Source organism: Carcharodon carcharias, chromosome 1 (assembly GCF_017639515.1).
Source record: "Carcharodon carcharias isolate sCarCar2 chromosome 1, sCarCar2.pri, whole genome shotgun sequence".
NCBI classification, from domain to species: domain Eukaryota; kingdom Metazoa; phylum Chordata; class Chondrichthyes; order Lamniformes; family Lamnidae; genus Carcharodon; species Carcharodon carcharias.
This window is the reverse complement of record NC_054467.1, coordinates 51949426-51967324: the sequence shown is the minus strand read 5'-3', so window position 1 is coordinate 51967324 and position 17899 is coordinate 51949426. Positions and strand designations below refer to the sequence as shown.

The 17899-nt window shown below is 44.6% G+C and overlaps 1 protein-coding gene across 1 annotated transcript in view; it reads right to left on the bottom strand.

Annotated features, from left to right (window-relative positions):
• Positions 1-201: 201 nt before the first annotated feature.
• Positions 202-17899, bottom strand: part of LOC121271920 (acid-sensing ion channel 5-like) — a 166512-nt gene continuing 148814 nt past the window's right edge. Inside the window, exons 9-10 of the mRNA XM_041178200.1 lie at positions 13194-13285; positions 202-395 (exon numbers count right to left, since the gene is read on the bottom strand). Coding sequence (XP_041034134.1) covers positions 202-395; positions 13194-13285 — 286 coding nt within the window. The remainder of the gene's footprint in view (positions 396-13193; positions 13286-17899) is intronic.

Genomic DNA, 17899 nt, shown 5'->3' with positions numbered 1-17899 from the left:
TTTGTTGGAATAGCTGTTTCTGGATATAAACTCCTATGTAATAAAGGGAGCATGTATGCACAGTAATCGCTAGTTGTCTCATTAAATGCTCAATATGTGTATTGAAATAACAAATTGAAAAATATTTATATCAAATCTTTACAATTCAAATTCATGTTAGCATGACTGCCTATGTTGAAGTAAGCAGACTCCATTAGGCTACTATTTAGGAGATAATTGCCTTTTTTCTTTTGCAGGAGGATTTTGAATGTCATTAGTTCTATTCAGTACTTCTGGTGGTTTTAGTAGCCAAACTATACACATCCAATAGAATTTGGTGAGAAGGTATTCTAGGATTTCAATGATAGTGATCACGCTTCCACCACAGAATAGACCAAGCTGACCCCCGATGTCACCTGTGAAAAATAGATGGAAATAATGTAATCAATAACAATAAACTAAACCATCTATAAATAGTAAATAATTTTAATTTATTATATATATTAACTTGACCACTGCATAAGATATTTCTGCAGTATATCACAGTTAATTCAAGTTTTTGTTAATTGAACATTTCTCCATTTTGCACAGTTTTTTTCCCAAAGAATTAAATTGAGTCATTTACCTGAAGGCCTCAAATTTTATAACTTACCATCACTTAAGTTATCCTATTAAGTCACTTGTATTCTCCACTGGATCACCTGGTTTGATGCTGACTGTTTGAATGCAGATATGGCCCAAATTTTGAAGTAGAAATACAGTGAGTCTATCAACCTCACTGTTGTTTAGGCCTAAATCAGGCAGCAATCTCTGACATCCACATATCTGCAATTTATCATGGCAGTCAGGAAGCTGTTGACCGAGTTGCTCTGTTTCTACATTAGCTTCACTCTAATAATATCCCTCCAACAGACTCAATGTTCACACACATGCAATAGCGTGAAGTTGCAGTGCTTTCCCATTAAGTATCCAGTAGGGCCTGTTCCTTTAAGTATAAGTACATTTTAATAGTATGGTAAATATTGCTGAAAAAAATATACATTGTCGAAGCTTTTCGTCTTGCGCTCATCAAAAATAAGTGGGAAGGCAGTGTGATGAGGACATAAGGAATCAATAGATATGGTTGAATGAGTGGGCGAAAACTTGGCAGATGGAGTTTAATGTAGGAAAATGTGAGGTCATGCACTTTGGTAGGAAGAATCAAAAGGCAGACTATTATGTAAATAGAGAGAGACTCCAAAGAAGTACAGCACAGGGGGATCTGGGTGTTCTTGTGCATGAAACACGAGAAGTTAGCATGCAGGTGCAGCAAGTAATAAGAAGGCAAATGGAATTTTGGCCAGTATTGCTAGGGGGTTGGAGTTTAAAATAGGGAAGTCTTATTACAACTACATAGGGTGTTGGTGAGGCTGCACTTGGAGTACTGTGTACAGTTTTGATCCGTATTTAAGAAAGGATATGCTGGCATTGGAGGCAGTTCAAAAGAGATTCACTAGGTTGATTCCTGGGATGAAGGGGTTGACTTATCAAGAACGGCTAAACAGGTTAGGCCTTTATTCATTAGAGTTTAGAAGAATGACGGGTCATCTTATTGAAATGTACAAGATTCTGAAGGGCCTTGACAGGGTAGATGTTGAGAAGATGTTTCCACCAGTGGGGGAATCTCAAACTTGGGGACATAGTTACAGAAAAGGGGGCACTCATTTAAAACAGAGATGCGAAGGAATTACTTCTCTCAGAGGGTAGTGAATGTCTGGAATTCTCTACCCCAGAGAGTTGTGGAGGCTAGATCACTGAAAGTATTTAAAGAGGAGGTAGATAGATTTTTGAAATATCAGGGAGTTGACAGCTATGAGGAGCTGATACGAAAGAGGAGTTGAGGCCTGGGGCAGATCAGCCATGATCTTATTGAATGGTGGGGCAGGCTTGAGGGGCCAAATGGCTTGCTCCTGCTCCTATTTCTTATGTTACATTGTTCTAGTGTAAAGGTCAATCCCATGACTTTTCACCTTAAAAAAAGTGTAATTTTTCATATACCTTGTGTTGTATGGGTTTGTTCAGTAGGGTGTCACCACCAGGTTCAGAGGCTTGCAAGATTAAACTGAGTGTTTATTGAGAACACAAACTATTTACAGATGTACAAAGTTTGGCCTAAACTAGGAACTAACTCCATGCTGACTCCTCCTTGACTCTTTCCATACAACTCTATCTCCTGTCTACTGTCATGTGTCTCTCTACATCATACTGTGGGTGTTCTCTAGTCCCACATTAACCCTTGCTATGCCAAACACCCTTATACTTCACACTTCCCCCAAGTCTTTACCCAGCATATTTACAATACATTCTTTCTTTACAGGCTACCCTTCTCCCCCACCTCAAGTCTCTGATTTTATGAATTTGGACAATCTGCAGGCTTGACAATTCTTCCAGATCTCATTCTGATCTATTTGGAGGAGTGGTAGGCTCAGTTGCTTTGGCCAAGCATTGATGGCTTGGAGTTGAAATTGTAGTATTCTGTGTTTCTGGAACTTGGCTGTTTCCATTTGATTCACTTTTTGCGCTCCTTGGAATTGAACTTTTCCTTATCTGCTTTATTTAGACACCACTTTGTTCCATTCCTTCTGGAAAGTATTCACTCTGTTCTTTCATAGTACAAACAAGGGTTTTCTTTTTCCCTGTACTCTGCCATGATCTTTCTGAGAGTTGAAGTTGTATTTCCATTCTGTTTGAATGTTCCTCATCCATGAGTTTAGCCTGCAGTTTGGCTTTCATCGGCATACTGTGTTCTTCCCTGTGCCCTTGTATCTCACTGAGGTGGGCTCTGGTGTGGTGATGGATGTTCCTCTCCTGCTCTAGCATTGCCTTGCTGCTGTATGATTCTGCTGCAAGTTGCACTTTCATTACCACAGTGTTCTCCAGTTGTGTGACAGCAACCGTTGGAGCCTGAGGTTGGGGCTCATGGTTCTGTCGCTGGTCATTCCCACATGTGTCTTTCACTCCAAGTATGACTTTTCTGAAAGTTTGGCTGATTTGACCAAAGAAGAGCTTCTGCCACCTGCAAGGGAGTTGGACAAACCAGCTCTGCAAAGAGTGAAGACAATTCAGAGCTGAAGGCCCAGTCATGAATTTCTTCACTGGTGGGCCGTTCAAGAACTTACAGTTCCATGTCATTGACAACAGAAATTATTTTGACATCTTCTGCCATTTTGAGGAGGTTAAGGGCAACACAGGCATGCCTGCTTAAGAGAAGAAAGTATTGTTTTGGATAATGCACAAAATTTTATTTGCTTGTCACCATAATGGAGTGATTCTAGGATCATGCCTATGACCAGAAGTCAGATTTCTCCAGGGCCATTAAGTGGTGTGTCTGTCATTCACAGCCAAAGGTCTTTCAGCCATGATTCCTTATCTGAGGGCATTGTGACAGTGGCTCCCGTGTCTAATTTGAAATTGGTGAGGTGATCATTTACAGAGATGCCAGCATTCCAAAAGGAGAATCCAGGATCTTTGCTCTTATCTAAGAAGCACGGTTGGACTTCTTCCTGGTGTGGTAGCTCAATCTCACGGACTGTTTTGGGATTCTCCACACTGAGACATGCCTTACACTTGCACAGCTTTCCAAAGTGTCCCAGCCAGCTGCAGTTGAAACACTGAGCAAAGATTGCTGGACATTGCTCTCACCTGTAAGGTCTTTTAGCTCCACAGTGCTGACATGGTCTAGACCCTAGAGCAAAGCTTTTAATCAAAGATTTTGGCCCTTTAGAACATTTTGCAGAGTATATTCAGACATTTAAAAGGTGACTCTTGGCCCTGACTGCCATTTTAAAACTTCTATTTTATTTTCATGGAGCTTGGCTACCACGTGGTATGGCACACTCTTTGAACCTGGGCTGGCTGCATTGACTAACAAAATGGACTGCTCCAACTAATAAATGGCTTGAAGACTTTTAAAGACCAATTTAGCTGTAGAACTGAATTTCTGCTCACCCTTGCTAGGTCCTTTTACTCTGCAATCAATGGGGTTTCACAATGGACCTCCGAGTACTCTGCGCAGTGGAATTTTCTTTTGCCCTTCAGCTTTCTAGTCTGCAATGGAGTTTCTTTTCAGTTCTGTTGAAGGGTCATGAGGACTCGAAACGTCAACTCTTTTCTTCTCCGCCGATGCTGCCAGACCTGCTGAGTTTTTCCAGGTAATTCTGTTTTTGTTTTGGATTTCCAGCATCCGCAGTTTTTTGTTTTTACTTCTTTTCAGGCGTCCTCGAGCTGTATGTTTAATTTTGGTACCTTCAGTCAGGGCAGGATGCTGTTCTTTTTAGTTTTTCAGATTTGGGGTTTCTTCGCCAGCTTCTTTGGGGTTTTGGATTCTTCCATTAGCTGCCACCATGTTGTAAGGGTTTGTTCAGTAGGTCTCATGAAGAGTTTCAGAGGCATGTAAGGCTAGACAGTAGTGTTTATTGGTAACACAAACAATTTACATATGTACAAAGTATAGCCCAAACTAGGAACTAACTCCACGCTGACTTCTGCTTGATTCTCTCCATACAACTCTGTCTCCTGTCCACTGTCATGTGTCTCTCTACATCATACTGTGGGTGGTACTATTCTCCAGTCCCGCATTAACCCTTGCTATGCCGAACACCCTTACATGACACCTTGGGCAGAATCGTCCCAGATTTGCACTAAGTGTGGTATTGGGTGGGTGAAACAACGTTTTACCTGCCGGCCGCAATGGCGGGCTCTCACAGCATATCATCCCAAACCCGCTATATTAATTATGCATTCCCAGGAAACACGCCATTTCGTTAGCAGCAGACTCTTATTCACCTGCCATGCCATCACCTTGCCACTTCATCATGCCAGGCACCATATTTAAAGTGCAGTTACATGCACATTTCTCAGCGCTTCCAGCCCATGACTGCTGCATGGAAGACATGGCCCAAAAGGCAAGATGACTGCAGTACCCAGGTTCAATGATGCATCCCTCAAACACATTTCAGGTGCAGTGGAGGCTCACCATGATGTCCATGTCCATGTCCATGCTCTGGCCGCAGGATGGGCAGCAACATCACTAATCTGTCTTGGGAGGCGGTAGCAGTGGTGGTCAGTGCCAATGCCCTTCAAAAGAGGACAGGCACCCAGTGCCACAAGAGGATGAATGATCTCCCCCATTCTGCCAAGGTAAGTCACTTTTCCCATCACTCTCAACTCACACTCACAAACCCATCGCACGTCCACTTGGCCCTCACTCACTGCCAGTTCGAGAAACATCATCATTCACTCTTTTTCACGCTCTCCTCATTGTCCTCATCTTGTCCATGGGACCACTCACCACCCACACGTGCCAGACATACTTATCATCTGACCTGGCAGGCATCCTGCTTACACTCTCTCCATCTCTATTCATGCAGGACAATGTGGCACACAACAAGAGGGAGAAGTTGCAGACTAGTGGAGGAATGTCTGAAATCAAGTTCCTTAAGGGTTTTGAAAACAGAACCATCCAGCTGGCCAGCGAGGATCTGGACCAATCTTGTGCTGATGGTGAGGTTGGCACTGCTCTACCAAATGAGGATCCAGCAGTGCAACATCCATCAGACAACCATGCTGTGAGTGATGTGTCCTCTTTCACAGGCTACTGCCATGCACTATTTATCTCTCCTTGCTTTCACAGGCTCATCTGGGAAACAGCCGACAGAGTCCACAACCCAGGGCCTCCAATCAAGCCCTGAAGAAACCCAACGAATCTAAAGGCACCCTCACTGAAGTCCCGTCACAGCGCTCACCCACACCCTCCATCAGCACAGACACACACCTTGGTGGGAGCTAGCTTTAGAATAAGCTCAGGATCACAGTCTGGTGAGCACATCGCACTGTCTGATCCACAGTAGGCAGTGGCAGGGACTTCCCAGGTCCCAGGCACTCAGAGGACTGCTGGAGGCCAGAAATTTGCTGAGTCCGAGTCGGATGATGAGCCTCTGGACTCAGTCATGTCACAGTTTCTGGAGCTGCAAAGGCAAGCTTGGGAACATCAGGAAGGAATGTCCGCTACACTCCTCAAATTGCAAGGCACAGTGGAGGAGTCCACCCACCTTCAGGCTGAGGTGATAACGCAGGCATGCCATGGCACTGAGGTCAGCACTGGTAGGATGGCGGCCATGGAGACCTTGGTCCAATATGTCGCTCTTGCACTGTTGTGGGGGCTGAACTCCATTGCCAATGTCATATTTGGCCTGAAACAGCATCAGCGCGAGAGGGGTGTGGGGCAGCTCAATCTCACTCCAGCTATCCCTTGTCCTCAAGGAGTCAGACAGGAGCCCTTGAATACCCATAGGGAGGAGGATCAGCAGGTCCATACCCCGGGGACATCTACCCAGGTCCATTCAAATCCCCTCATCCTGTGACCCTTCCTCCCTCAGCTCCAGCTCCTCAAGCTGAGGACGGTGGCACTGCCACATAGCAGGACTCCAAAAGCAGGCCAGGGCCCTCCAAGTCTCGGCCCTCCAGAGGATGCCTGTCAAGATCATCACAGACAGGGTGTCACAATCAGCAGGCTACCTCCACCTCCGCTGTGAATGTCAGGGGAGCAACAAGACGTAGCAACAGGGTTAGGATGGTTAAGAAAATGTAGTTGCACAGCCTGGGCACAGGTGTTAATCACTTGTACATAATATTCACTGTTGTAAATAAACTCCCAAGAATGTCTCCCTGTCTATGGCTCCTTGTTCTGATGACCGGTGTTCTTGTCACTCAGATGTGAAACCTAGTTTCCTCCACAAGATAAAGGCAGGTGTCTCAGTCCTGTGCTCTGTGCAGCCTTCAAATCAAAGTGATGGTTCGGCCTCACACTCACTGGACACATTACTGATGCCTGCACGTCGACGGTGCTGGTCATTGCCGCCAGAATGTCGTGGGCAAGCATCACACAGTTTTCATGGTATCTCTGTGTGCTCTCAGCACTTTTAAGGTGGGGCTGGCCCCCATCTCTTCAACATCTGTGACCAGTGACTCAGTGCTCCTGAAGGGGTCAGGCGTTGACAGCTGACAAAGGATCAGGTGTTTTTAAGATTCCATGGCTGCTTCTCTATGATATGACTCTGATCAGAAAGTGTAAGTGAGCTGCCCTCAGCCAGACAGGAGGCAGACATTCGCAGAGGCTATGTGAAGATCTATGGAGTGTCCTCACTGCGTGTCGTCATTCTCCTGGAATCGAGCGACTATTTGGGTCTCCACTGTGTTTCCATGACAGAAGCATTATCAGAGAAGGTATGTGCACCCCACCTGCCAGACAGCTGTTAAAGTTTCACAGATGCAATGTGAGGATCTATGGTGTCTCCTCATTGCATGTCTTCATCATCCTCCACAAATCTAGCAGCTATGATGGCCTCCCGATTGCGTCTACCTCATCTGGCCAGTGCAAGGGCTTCATCACCATCATCGTGGCCTTCAAGGACCTCATCACTGTTGATGTCCTTCTTATTGGAGGAGACCTCCAGCTCCTGCATCTCCTCCTCAGCCAGCTAGTCTCCCTGTTGCAGCACCAGGGTGTAAAGGGCACAACAGGTGACAATGATGCGTGACACCATGTGTGGACTATACTGCAGGACTCCACCAGACCGGTCCAGGCACTGGAACCTCATTTTCAACATTCGATGGTTTGCTGCACTAAAGTGCGAGTTGCAGCACAAGCCTCATTGTACCTTCTCTCTGCTGAAGTCTGAGGCTGCAGCACAGGCGTCATCAGCCACGGCCTCTGTGGGTAGCCTTTGTCCCCGCGGAGTCAACCCTGCAGCCTCTGTGTACCCTGGAAGATGTCAGGGATCTGTGACCGACTGAGAATGTGGGAGCCATGGACACTCCCTGGAAACTGTGCACAGACCTGCAGAATGCATTTGTGGTGGTCGCACACCAGCTGCACATTCAGCAAATGGAATTGCTTGCGTTTGACATAGCTGACCCCTTGTTGTGATGGAGATCAGTCGATCACACCCAGCACCTGTGGAAAACCCATGATCTGGGCAAATTCAACCACTCTTGCATCCTGGCTCTCTTAGTCGCGGGTGAAATGAAGTTGTGTCTCGTGAAGATGGCATCCATGACCTTATGGATGCATTTCTGGGCAGAGGCTTGGGATATCGCACAGAGGTCACATGTGGAGCCCTGAAAGGAGACACTAGTGTAAAAATTGAGTGCCACAGTCACTTTCACAGCCACTGACAGTGGATACTCTCCATGTCTTTGTTGTACCAAATCAGGCAGCAGCTGGCAGATGTGACGGAACAGTTCCCTAGCACACGCAGTCTTCGGCGACACTGGTTGCCGGTCATCTGCAGGAATGAAAAGTGGTGTCTATAGACCTTGGGTCTAGTTAGGCGCCGACCAACGACAGCTTGCTGTGGCTCCTCAACGGCATGTGCGGGAGCCTCAGCCACCCCTTCTTCCTGAGGATGTTTCTCCCTACTATGCGCAGCCAGGCGCCTCCATCGCTCTTTTCTCCTTTGTCTCCACTCTCTGTAAGCCATGAGGCACACAGCTAGTTCATCAGGCTCCATGCTCCTGATGCACTCCTCCTGCAGGGTGAAAGAGGGAGACACGTGGGTAAGCTTGGGAGCTCTAAGAACCTCTCTTGATTAACTTTGAAGGCCCTTTAATGCATCCCAGAGAGTGCTAGCCACCACTTGGATGGCCAGAGATTTGTGCGCTGGATGGCTGCCTGAAACCCCACCCACCTCCGCCCCACTCCATCTGACCAATTGGCGGCAGCTTTGCCCACTGGACTGCATGCTGTGCTCTCAGCTCAGGCGCAGGCATTCTCCTAACCCACACTGCAAGGCTGCACTGTTAGCTTGAACCATGGGGGAGACTGGTCCAAATATGAATGATGAATTGCAAGGGGCTGTGAGCCCCTCCACCAGTGACTGCTTCATGGCTAGATTTAGCAAGGAGATTGTACAACGTGCCCAGTCATTCAACTATTCTGCAGTCCACTAAAACGGCCTTTAGCAGTGAAAAGCTCTGGAACATTTGGTGGCACTTTCATTCTTCTGCATTGCTTGAGTAGGCAGGTAAGCTAAAGGTTCGACTCCGAACATGTCAATGCGGCTGCGCCTGAGCTGTCTCAGCTGCAGAGGAATGGTCACTTTATACAAGGTTTCCCTAATGTGTGGCTGCTTCCCTCTGCATGCAGCACATGCTTGAGCACTACCATCAACTGCAGGGCAGCCCTTACCCCTACCCCCAAGTCACCTTAACAGCAGGCCCTTGCCGCTCATGCCCCCCCACCCCCCACCTCCCAATGCACCTCAATCTTGAAGACCAACAGGTGACCTGGGCGACCGCTGTGCAATGTTACTGTGCACTCACCTTCGAGTTCCCCTCAAAATGCAGCCCAACAAGTGCATGCCTTTTATATATATATAATATGAATCACACAGACTTGAAACATTGACTCTATTTCTCTCTCCACAGATACCGTCAGACCTGCTGAGTTTTTCCAGCATTTTCTGTTTTTATTTCAGATTTCCAGCATCTACAGTATTTTGCTTTTACCTTATATATGCTGTTGTGAAATATGTTGGCATGCAGTCACAACATCGTGAAACCCATTTCTGGCCTTCTCGCCTTATTGCCTGCTCATGCCGCTGATCATGCCCAACACCAGTGGCACAGAAAATTCTGCCCCTCGTGTAAAGCTCACCCCTGCTTTTCAAAGCCCAAAACCTTCAGTATCAAAGTATAAGCTCAACAATCACATTCAAATCCTCTAAAAAGTTCATCCAAAAATATATAGATATCATATTTCTTGCAGTTCCTACTTGCCAATTAAGGCAGGAAGAATGAAGATTGATTTTGATTTTTGGGGGAGAAACTGACAGATTGGAGAAGAGTAATAAATAGGGCACATGGAAACAAAATGTGGGGAGCAACATCCAGAGTAAACTTTAAATAAATGAACATCCAGATCTTGTGTCCTCAATCATCACCCTCAGCCTTCCTGGGGAGGAGAGGTGAGGCTCAGACTTTGCCAGTTGGGCCCTTGAGATTGCCCCTGCATCCGAGGCCTAGGTCAATGACGGAGAGCCATCAACGTAACATTTTGTAAAGGTGCAGCCCTCCCTTTTCTTTTCTTTCTCCTGGCCCCCAAGCAGCATTGAAACTGCAGACCCTGCCGATGCTGCTGCTTCCTCTCCTGGGGATGGGGAGGGGATTTCTTAATAAAATGACAGCAAGAGAGAGAGAGAGAGAGAATAAACATCTGGTGTGTGCACCACGTTCTCCTAGGGTTGACAACTGTGATTATATGTATTCCTGGAGGTTTCATCGCATGACTTGCCCCCGCCCTCTTGTCATTAATCAGCCAACAAATCCATCCTTGTGACACACTGCCTTCCTATGCCAGTTCTGAAAAATAGAGGTTGTCCTTTTTAATATTTTTGGGGAGTATTGTGTTATTCTATGAAGAAAGCTGTGTGTGTGTGTGTGTGTGTGTGTGTGTGTGTGTGTGTGTTAAAGATGTAATTAAGCTGGGGGAAGGTTACTAGAAGACAAATTGTCTGAAAGGTTTAAAAAATGAATGGATAGAGGAGTTTGCTTTGAGGTACAAGTGGATGGATCAAATAGTTGGGCCCTTGGGATTGCCACTGCACCCGAGGCCTAGGTTAATGGCTGAGAGCCATCAATGCGACATTTTGGATGGTACAAGCGGCTGGATCTAACATTTGCATTTTTAGATAAGTTGAGTTTGTTTGAATATCAAAGGGAGTTCAGAAATGACAAGAAATATGATTGCACATTGCAGGAGTTCCATAGGTAAATAGAAGAGGGTATATTACATTTTATTGACCTGAAAGAAAAGACAAAATAGAAGTATGAAGGATTTTATGTTTGGAAGGATTTGAGTTTCAAAGAGGCGTGGGAACAATGGAACCTGAGGTGAAAGGGAGAAAAAGGTATTTTAGAGTTATTGTGGAAAGCTTAAGATAGCTGTTAGCTGTAGCTGGAGCTGGTAGCTGTTCGCTGGAGCTGTTGAGCTATTAACTGTAGCTTTGAGCTATTGGCTGTGTGAGGAAGATCTGCTGGAAACAGTTCCAGGTTGGGAGAAGATGCAGTTTGAATCAGCCATCCAGTCAAGCCGGCAATGTCTTGGGCTGCACAAAGCAGTCGTGTTCTGAAGTTTTAAGTTTCCACAGCAGAGTGGGAGAGAGTTTAAAACGTTATGTGCTATGCCACTATTAAAACTACAGCAGTTTGCCTTGGGCAGTCTCCCTTGGGGGCAGGATTTTGTCCTCATTGGATGGGCTTGGCGGGGGCGGTTGGAAAGCCCACCACCCCCCGTGACCAGGGCCAGACTGCAATTTCACGCTGGGGGGCCAATTAAAGCCCACACAATGTGAAACGTGTGCCACAGCGCTCAGCACAGCCTGTGTGGATGGGGGACGAGGGCGAGCGCGACTTCACGGTTGCACGTGGGTGCATGAAGCACAGAGCTGCCTCAGGGAGATAAACAGTTTTCAAAATAAATAAACAAATAAAGAATTTTAAGGTGTTAAGAAACATGTCCCTTCATGTGACTCTGTCACATGAGTAGGGACGTGTTAGAAATTAAGATGAAATTTTTTTTTAATTTTAATGACGGATCGAAACCACATCTCGCCCGAGGATGAGGTTTCTCAAAAAATGCAAAGGCTGCTTGGCCTTTTTGCCTTCCTGCCAACCGTAAGGTTGGATGGGCAGTGAAAAATTTAAATCAATTGGATTGTTAATGGCCTTAATAAACCTTTTAATTGTCTGTGAGCATGGTGCCGATTCCCACGCACACCCACCGAGCAAAATATTGCACAATGACGTTGGGTTGCTCACCCGATGTCATTGCATGTCATTTTACGCTTGAGCAGGTCCGATGCATGCCTGACCACTTAGTGAAAAATCCTGGCCTGGGTTTTTAGAGTTAAACATCTATAAGGGAGTGTTGCCTGCAAGATGTTTACTTGTGGGTTTGACCAAGCAGGGAGTCTTTTGGAGGAATGGTTTGTAAGACTAATTTTAACTGTGTAACTAATCTTGTACGCTCAAGTTTTCTTTTAATCTTGTTAATAAAACCTTTACTTTTAATTTTTAAAATCCCAAAAGTGTTATTGCTGCTGAGATCAGTACATTTTCTTCGCATTTTCAGAATACAAAACAAATGGTAAGCCATGTTTCTCTCTAGGATTTGGTTTGCACAGCAACTAACATAGGCTATGGTCATAACACAATTAAAAGCAAAAGCTCTCATTACCCAAGTGGATGGTGCTTGACTGTCAATCAAACAGCCTTTTTCCCCCATTTTCAATATTTTTATATCTGAAATGAGAAATGTTCAAAGAAAATAACAAAAACACAATCTTTTTTAATGTCCCAGTGATTTTTCTCCAGGATTGCACGCAGCAGTGTCCTGGAGATTGATCTTCAATTCCTGGAGATTCCACGTCAATCCTGGATGGTTGGCAACCCTGCTTCCCCCACTAAATTGTGGATTCTTTTGAGAGACCTGTTGCTGTAAGTAAGTCCCATAAAAGCGTTACCCATGTAAAAGTTGACCCATTAACATTTTGCCTAAAAAATTGGCCTGAAAAATTTGACTTTTACATGAGTATAATTGAGGTGTTTAAGATGATTAAAGGATTTGGTAGAGTAGATAAGGAGAACCTATAGCGTCTGGTGTTGGAGTCCAATACAAAGTTCCATTACCTTAAAATTAGAGCTGGGCTGTTCAGGGCGATGTCAGATAAACCTTCTTCACATAAAGGGTAGTGGAAATCTGGAACTCTCTCCCACAAAAAAGCTGTTGAGGCTAGCTCAGTTGAAAATTTTACAACTGAGATTGACAGATTTTTCTTAGACAAAGGTATTGACTGATATGGCAACAAGGCCGATAAATGGAGTTCAGATACAGATCAGCCACAAGGAAAGTGAATGGCAGAATCGGTTGAAGGGGCTGAATGATGTGCTCTTGCTCCTGTTCCAATGTTTCCATGGAAGATAATTCAGATTGTTACACGTTCACTTGATTACTTATGTGAAGCACAGATTTGTATCCATTGTTCCTGTTAAATTCTGGTGTAGTTAAATATAGGACAGCATTTGATATTTTATTTCAATCATTGCTATAAATAATGTTTCCTCATTGCGTGCTAAGAATGAAAATATGTTTGGAGGAATAGAATCATGCAACTCACCAATAAGCTCAGTAACTGGTAGTGCCTTCTGCTGCTGAGTCACTTCATAGTTGAGATCCTTGTAAGCTATATCAATGTAAACAAAGTTTTCCCTAGGGGTGAAATAAATGATACTTTATTTATGTACCTCCAAAAACGTATTTATGTTGTAAAATGCAGTCAATATTTATTTACAGCTGTGCAACATACTGCAAACATACGTTGTTAATTTTGATTAGTTGTTTGGGACTATTCTCGTTTCATTATCTAATTATAGCCACGGAACCACTTGCAATGGCTCCTCTTCTCGTCCCTGCCCTACTGCCTCTGTTACCACTCAAGGATTTATCCTTAGTCCCTCCAATCTTTCATCAACAAGCTGCCCCTTGGCAGCCTCATTTGAAAGCACAAAATTAGTTTTCACGTGTATGCTGAGGACACCCAGCTTTACAATAGCACAACCTCTCTTGACTCCTCCACTGTCTCTAAATTGTCAGACTGCTTATCTGACATCCAGCACTAGATAAGTGTAAATTTCCTCCTACTAAATATTGGGAAGACCTTAGTCATTGTCTTTGGAGCTGCCACAAACTCTGTCCCTTAGCCACCGGCTCCGTTATGGTTCCTCGCAGATGCCTGTGGTTAAATCTGACTGTTTACAATCTTGGTGTCATATCTATCACAGTATCTTTACAGTGCAGAAGGAAGCCATTTGGCCCATCGAGTCTGCACTGGCTCTCTGAAAGAGCATTCTTTCTAGTCCCACTCCTCTGCCTTATCCCCGTAACCCTGCACATTTGTTCTTTTCAGATAGCAATCCAATTCCCATTTGAAAACCTCGATCAAACCTGCCTCCACCACCCTTTCAGGAAGTTCGTTCCAGACTCCAGCCACCCTCTGGGTGAAATTTTTTTTTTCCTGTCATCACCCTTATTGCTTTTGCCAATTATTTTGAATCTGTGCCTCTAGTTCTTGATACTCTTTTGAGTGGGAACAGTTTCTCACTATTTACCCTGTCCATAACCGTCAGGATCTTGAATACTTTTATAAAGTCCCCTCTCAGCCTTCCTTTCTCCAAGAGAAACAGTCCCAACCTCTCCAATCTATCCTCATAGCTGCAGTTCTTCATCCCGGAAATCATTCTTGTGAATCTTCTCTGTACTCTCTCTCCAATGCTTTTACATCCTTCCTCAAGTATGGCACCCAGAACTGGATGCAGTATTCCAGATGAGGCCTAACTAGTGTCTTATAAAAGTTCTTCCTTCCTTACTCTTGTACTCAATGCCCCAATTAATAAAGCTCAAGATACTATATGCTTTATTAACTAGTCTCTCAACATGCCCTGCCACCTTCAATAACCCATGTACATATACACTGAGGTCCCTCTGTTCCTGAACCTCCTTTAGAGGCTCTCCCTTTATTTTATACTGTCTCACCATATCTTTCCAGCCAAAACGAATCATCTCACACTTCTCTGCATTGAACGTCAACTGTCACTTATCTGCCCAATCCACGAACGTATCTATGTCCTTTTGAAGTTTAATACTATCCCCATCACAGTTGACAACATTTCCAATCTTCATATCATCAGCAAATTTAGAAATCATGTCCTGCACACCAAAGTCTAGGTCATTAATATATATCAGGAAGAGCATGGGACCCAACACTGACCCCTGAAGAACTCCACTACAAACCTTCCTCCCCTCTGAAAAACAACCATTTATTACTACTCTCTGTTTCCTGTCACTCAGCCAATTTCTTATCCAAGTGCCTATTTTCCCTTTTATTCCATGACCTAGAATTTTGCTCACAAGTCTGTTGCTTGACACTGTATTAAATGCCTTTTGCAAATCCATATACATCACATCGACAGTGTTTCCTTTATCAACCTTCTCTGTTACCTCCTCAAAAAAACTCCAACAAGTTAGTTAAACATGTTAAACCTCGATTAATTCATGCTGGCTTTCCTTAATTATCCTGCACTTGTCTAAGTGATTATTGATTTTATCCTGTACAATAATTTCCAGAAGTTTCCCTACCACTGAGGACAAACTGACTGGTCTATAGTTTCCATCTTTATCCTTGCACTCCTTTTTGAGCAAGGGTGTAACATTTGCAGTTCCCCAGTCCTCTGGCACCACCCCTGTGTCTAAGGCAGACTGGAAGATTATCACTAGTGCCCCTGCAATTTCCACTCTCACTTCCCTCAGTACTCTTGAATGCATCTTATCCAGTTCCGGTAACTTATCTATTTTATGTAAAGACAGCCTTTCCAACATTTCCTTCCTCTCGATTGTAAGTTCTTCTAATGTACCAGTTACCTCCTCTCTCACCTCGGTCTGAGTAGCAAGTTCTTCCTTTGTAAAGACAGATGCGAAGAGCTCATTCAACATGATCGTTATTTCTCCAGCCTCCACATGCTTTTTTGTCTTTTTGTCTTTTTGTCCTCACTCTCTTCTTATACTCCTCTTTTCCTCTCTAATTTCCGTTTTTATTTCTCCTCTAAACTTTAGAGATTCAGCTTGGTTCTCACTTCTATTATCAACCTGACATACGTAATACACACCCTTTTTCTGCTTCATCTTATCTCTCTTTTATCACTGAGTTCTGCCTTTGCTTGCTCTACCTTTTCTCCTCGTGACAATCCACCTCAACCAAACCACTCCACTTTCACAGCAGCCCATTGTTCTGTGATAGTTTTGCCTGTAAATCTTGGCTGCATTTGCTGCCAACGCGGTGCATATACAGTTGCACCAACAGGATGTCACTGCCAGCGATGGAGATCAGAACTCTACTCATTCCCCCAAACTCAGTGTGATACTTATCCACTCCATTTAGTTTCTCATTTTTAAGCAAAATTCAAACTCGCAACAAACCAATCAATGAGAACTGAAATCGACTGTCTCTATTTTTTTAAAATATGAAGTCTGATAAGCAGCAGTTTCTTCAGGGGAGGAGGAACAAAGGGGAGAGAATTGAATGTCTTGGTGGTTGGGAGAAAAAGATTCTTAGTTTTATCTTACGATGTATCATAGGAAAACCCGCGTGAAAATCTACAGAGGAATTACAGGATTGCTCCAAAACAGCAAGACTGCTCTTGGCATTTTGTCTGGCCTAATAATAAGGCAGATTAGAGATGGTTTTAATGAAACAGAAAACTGGGCACTCTGACCTCCGTACCCAATTTTCCAACTGTACCATCATCCAGCAAGACTGTGTACCATGATAATTGAGGCTCTTGTTTTCTTCAAGCATGTTTTTTTACTATGTTTTAAAAAAGGCTTAGAAAATTAAAAAAATGGTTTTCTGCACTGTATGGACAAGGTTATTGGCGGCCATCTTGCACAGCCATTTTGCGTTGGCAAGAGATTCAGTGGCAAATCTTTGATCCTAATTTGGAACAGATCTGTTCTCATTGCACTGAAATTGACCCTCTTCCAATTTAGTACTTTTACTTTAGAATTCGCCATGGGCAGGATTTCTCGGTCGGTGAGCGAGGGGTGGGCCCCACCTGCCAACGCATAAAATGACCCGGGATGATGTCGGGTAGAACTTCCGACGTCACCCCGCGTCATTTCAATTTTCAGGTAGACGGGGGCTCAGCCGAATCACCTGTCAACCGGCAATTGGGTCCATTTAAGAGAGTGCACTTTTTCACCCATGCACGCGAAAGAACGCACTGATTGTGCTGAGGCTAAGTGCTACCTTCGGGAGCTCGGCTCCAAATTGGCTTACGCAATCCCCACCCCCACCTGCAGAGGGAGCACATAGCACTTCCTGGCAGACGTCACACTGGGAGGGCCTTAATTGGCCTGCCCACATAAAATCACCAAGGTTCCTTTGACAGCACCTTCCACAACCACGACCACTACCATTGAGAAGGACAAAGACAGCAGACACATGGGAACACCACCACCTGGAAGTTCCCCTCCCAGCCACTCATCATCCTGACTTGGAAATATATCACTGATCCTTCACTGTCACTGGGTCAAAATCTTGGAACTCCCTCTCTAACAGCACTGTGTGTGTACTTACACCACATGGACTACAGCAGTTCAAGAAGGCAGCTCACCAATCACTTTCTCAAGGGCAATTAGGGATGGGCAATAAAGGCTGGCCCAGACATCAATGCCCACATCCCATGAATGAATAAAAAAAATGAGTTAGGAGCATGATGGATTGCTCTCCCCTTGCCGGGATGTGCGCAGCCCCAACAACATTCAAGAATGTCAACTCCACCCAGCACAAAGCAGCCCACTTGACTGACATCTCATCCTCTTCCATTAACATTCGCCCTCCACCACCAATGCACGGTGGCAACAGTGTGTGCCATCTACTGGTACACCCTGGAATGGAGTGTGACTTTGAACAGAGTACTGGGAGTTGGGTAAGTGAGGAAATCTTAATCTGTTTGTTAAAATTTAATTTTGTCTGAACCTGGGGCTGAGCTAACTCTTTAGTTTCAGACCATATAAATACAGACATCACAGTGTGACTTAGCAATGGAGTGAGACTTTGAACAGAGTGCTGGCAGTTGGGTTACTAAAGAAGTAACAAAAAGAGCAAAGGTAAATTATGAAAGAAAACTAGCACAAAGTGTAAAACTGATAGCAAAAGCTTCTACAAGTATATAAAGGAAAAGAGAGTAGCTAAAGTGAATGTTGGTCCCTTGAAAGACGAGACTGGGGAGTTAATAGTGGGGAATGCAGAAATGGCAGTGCTGCTAA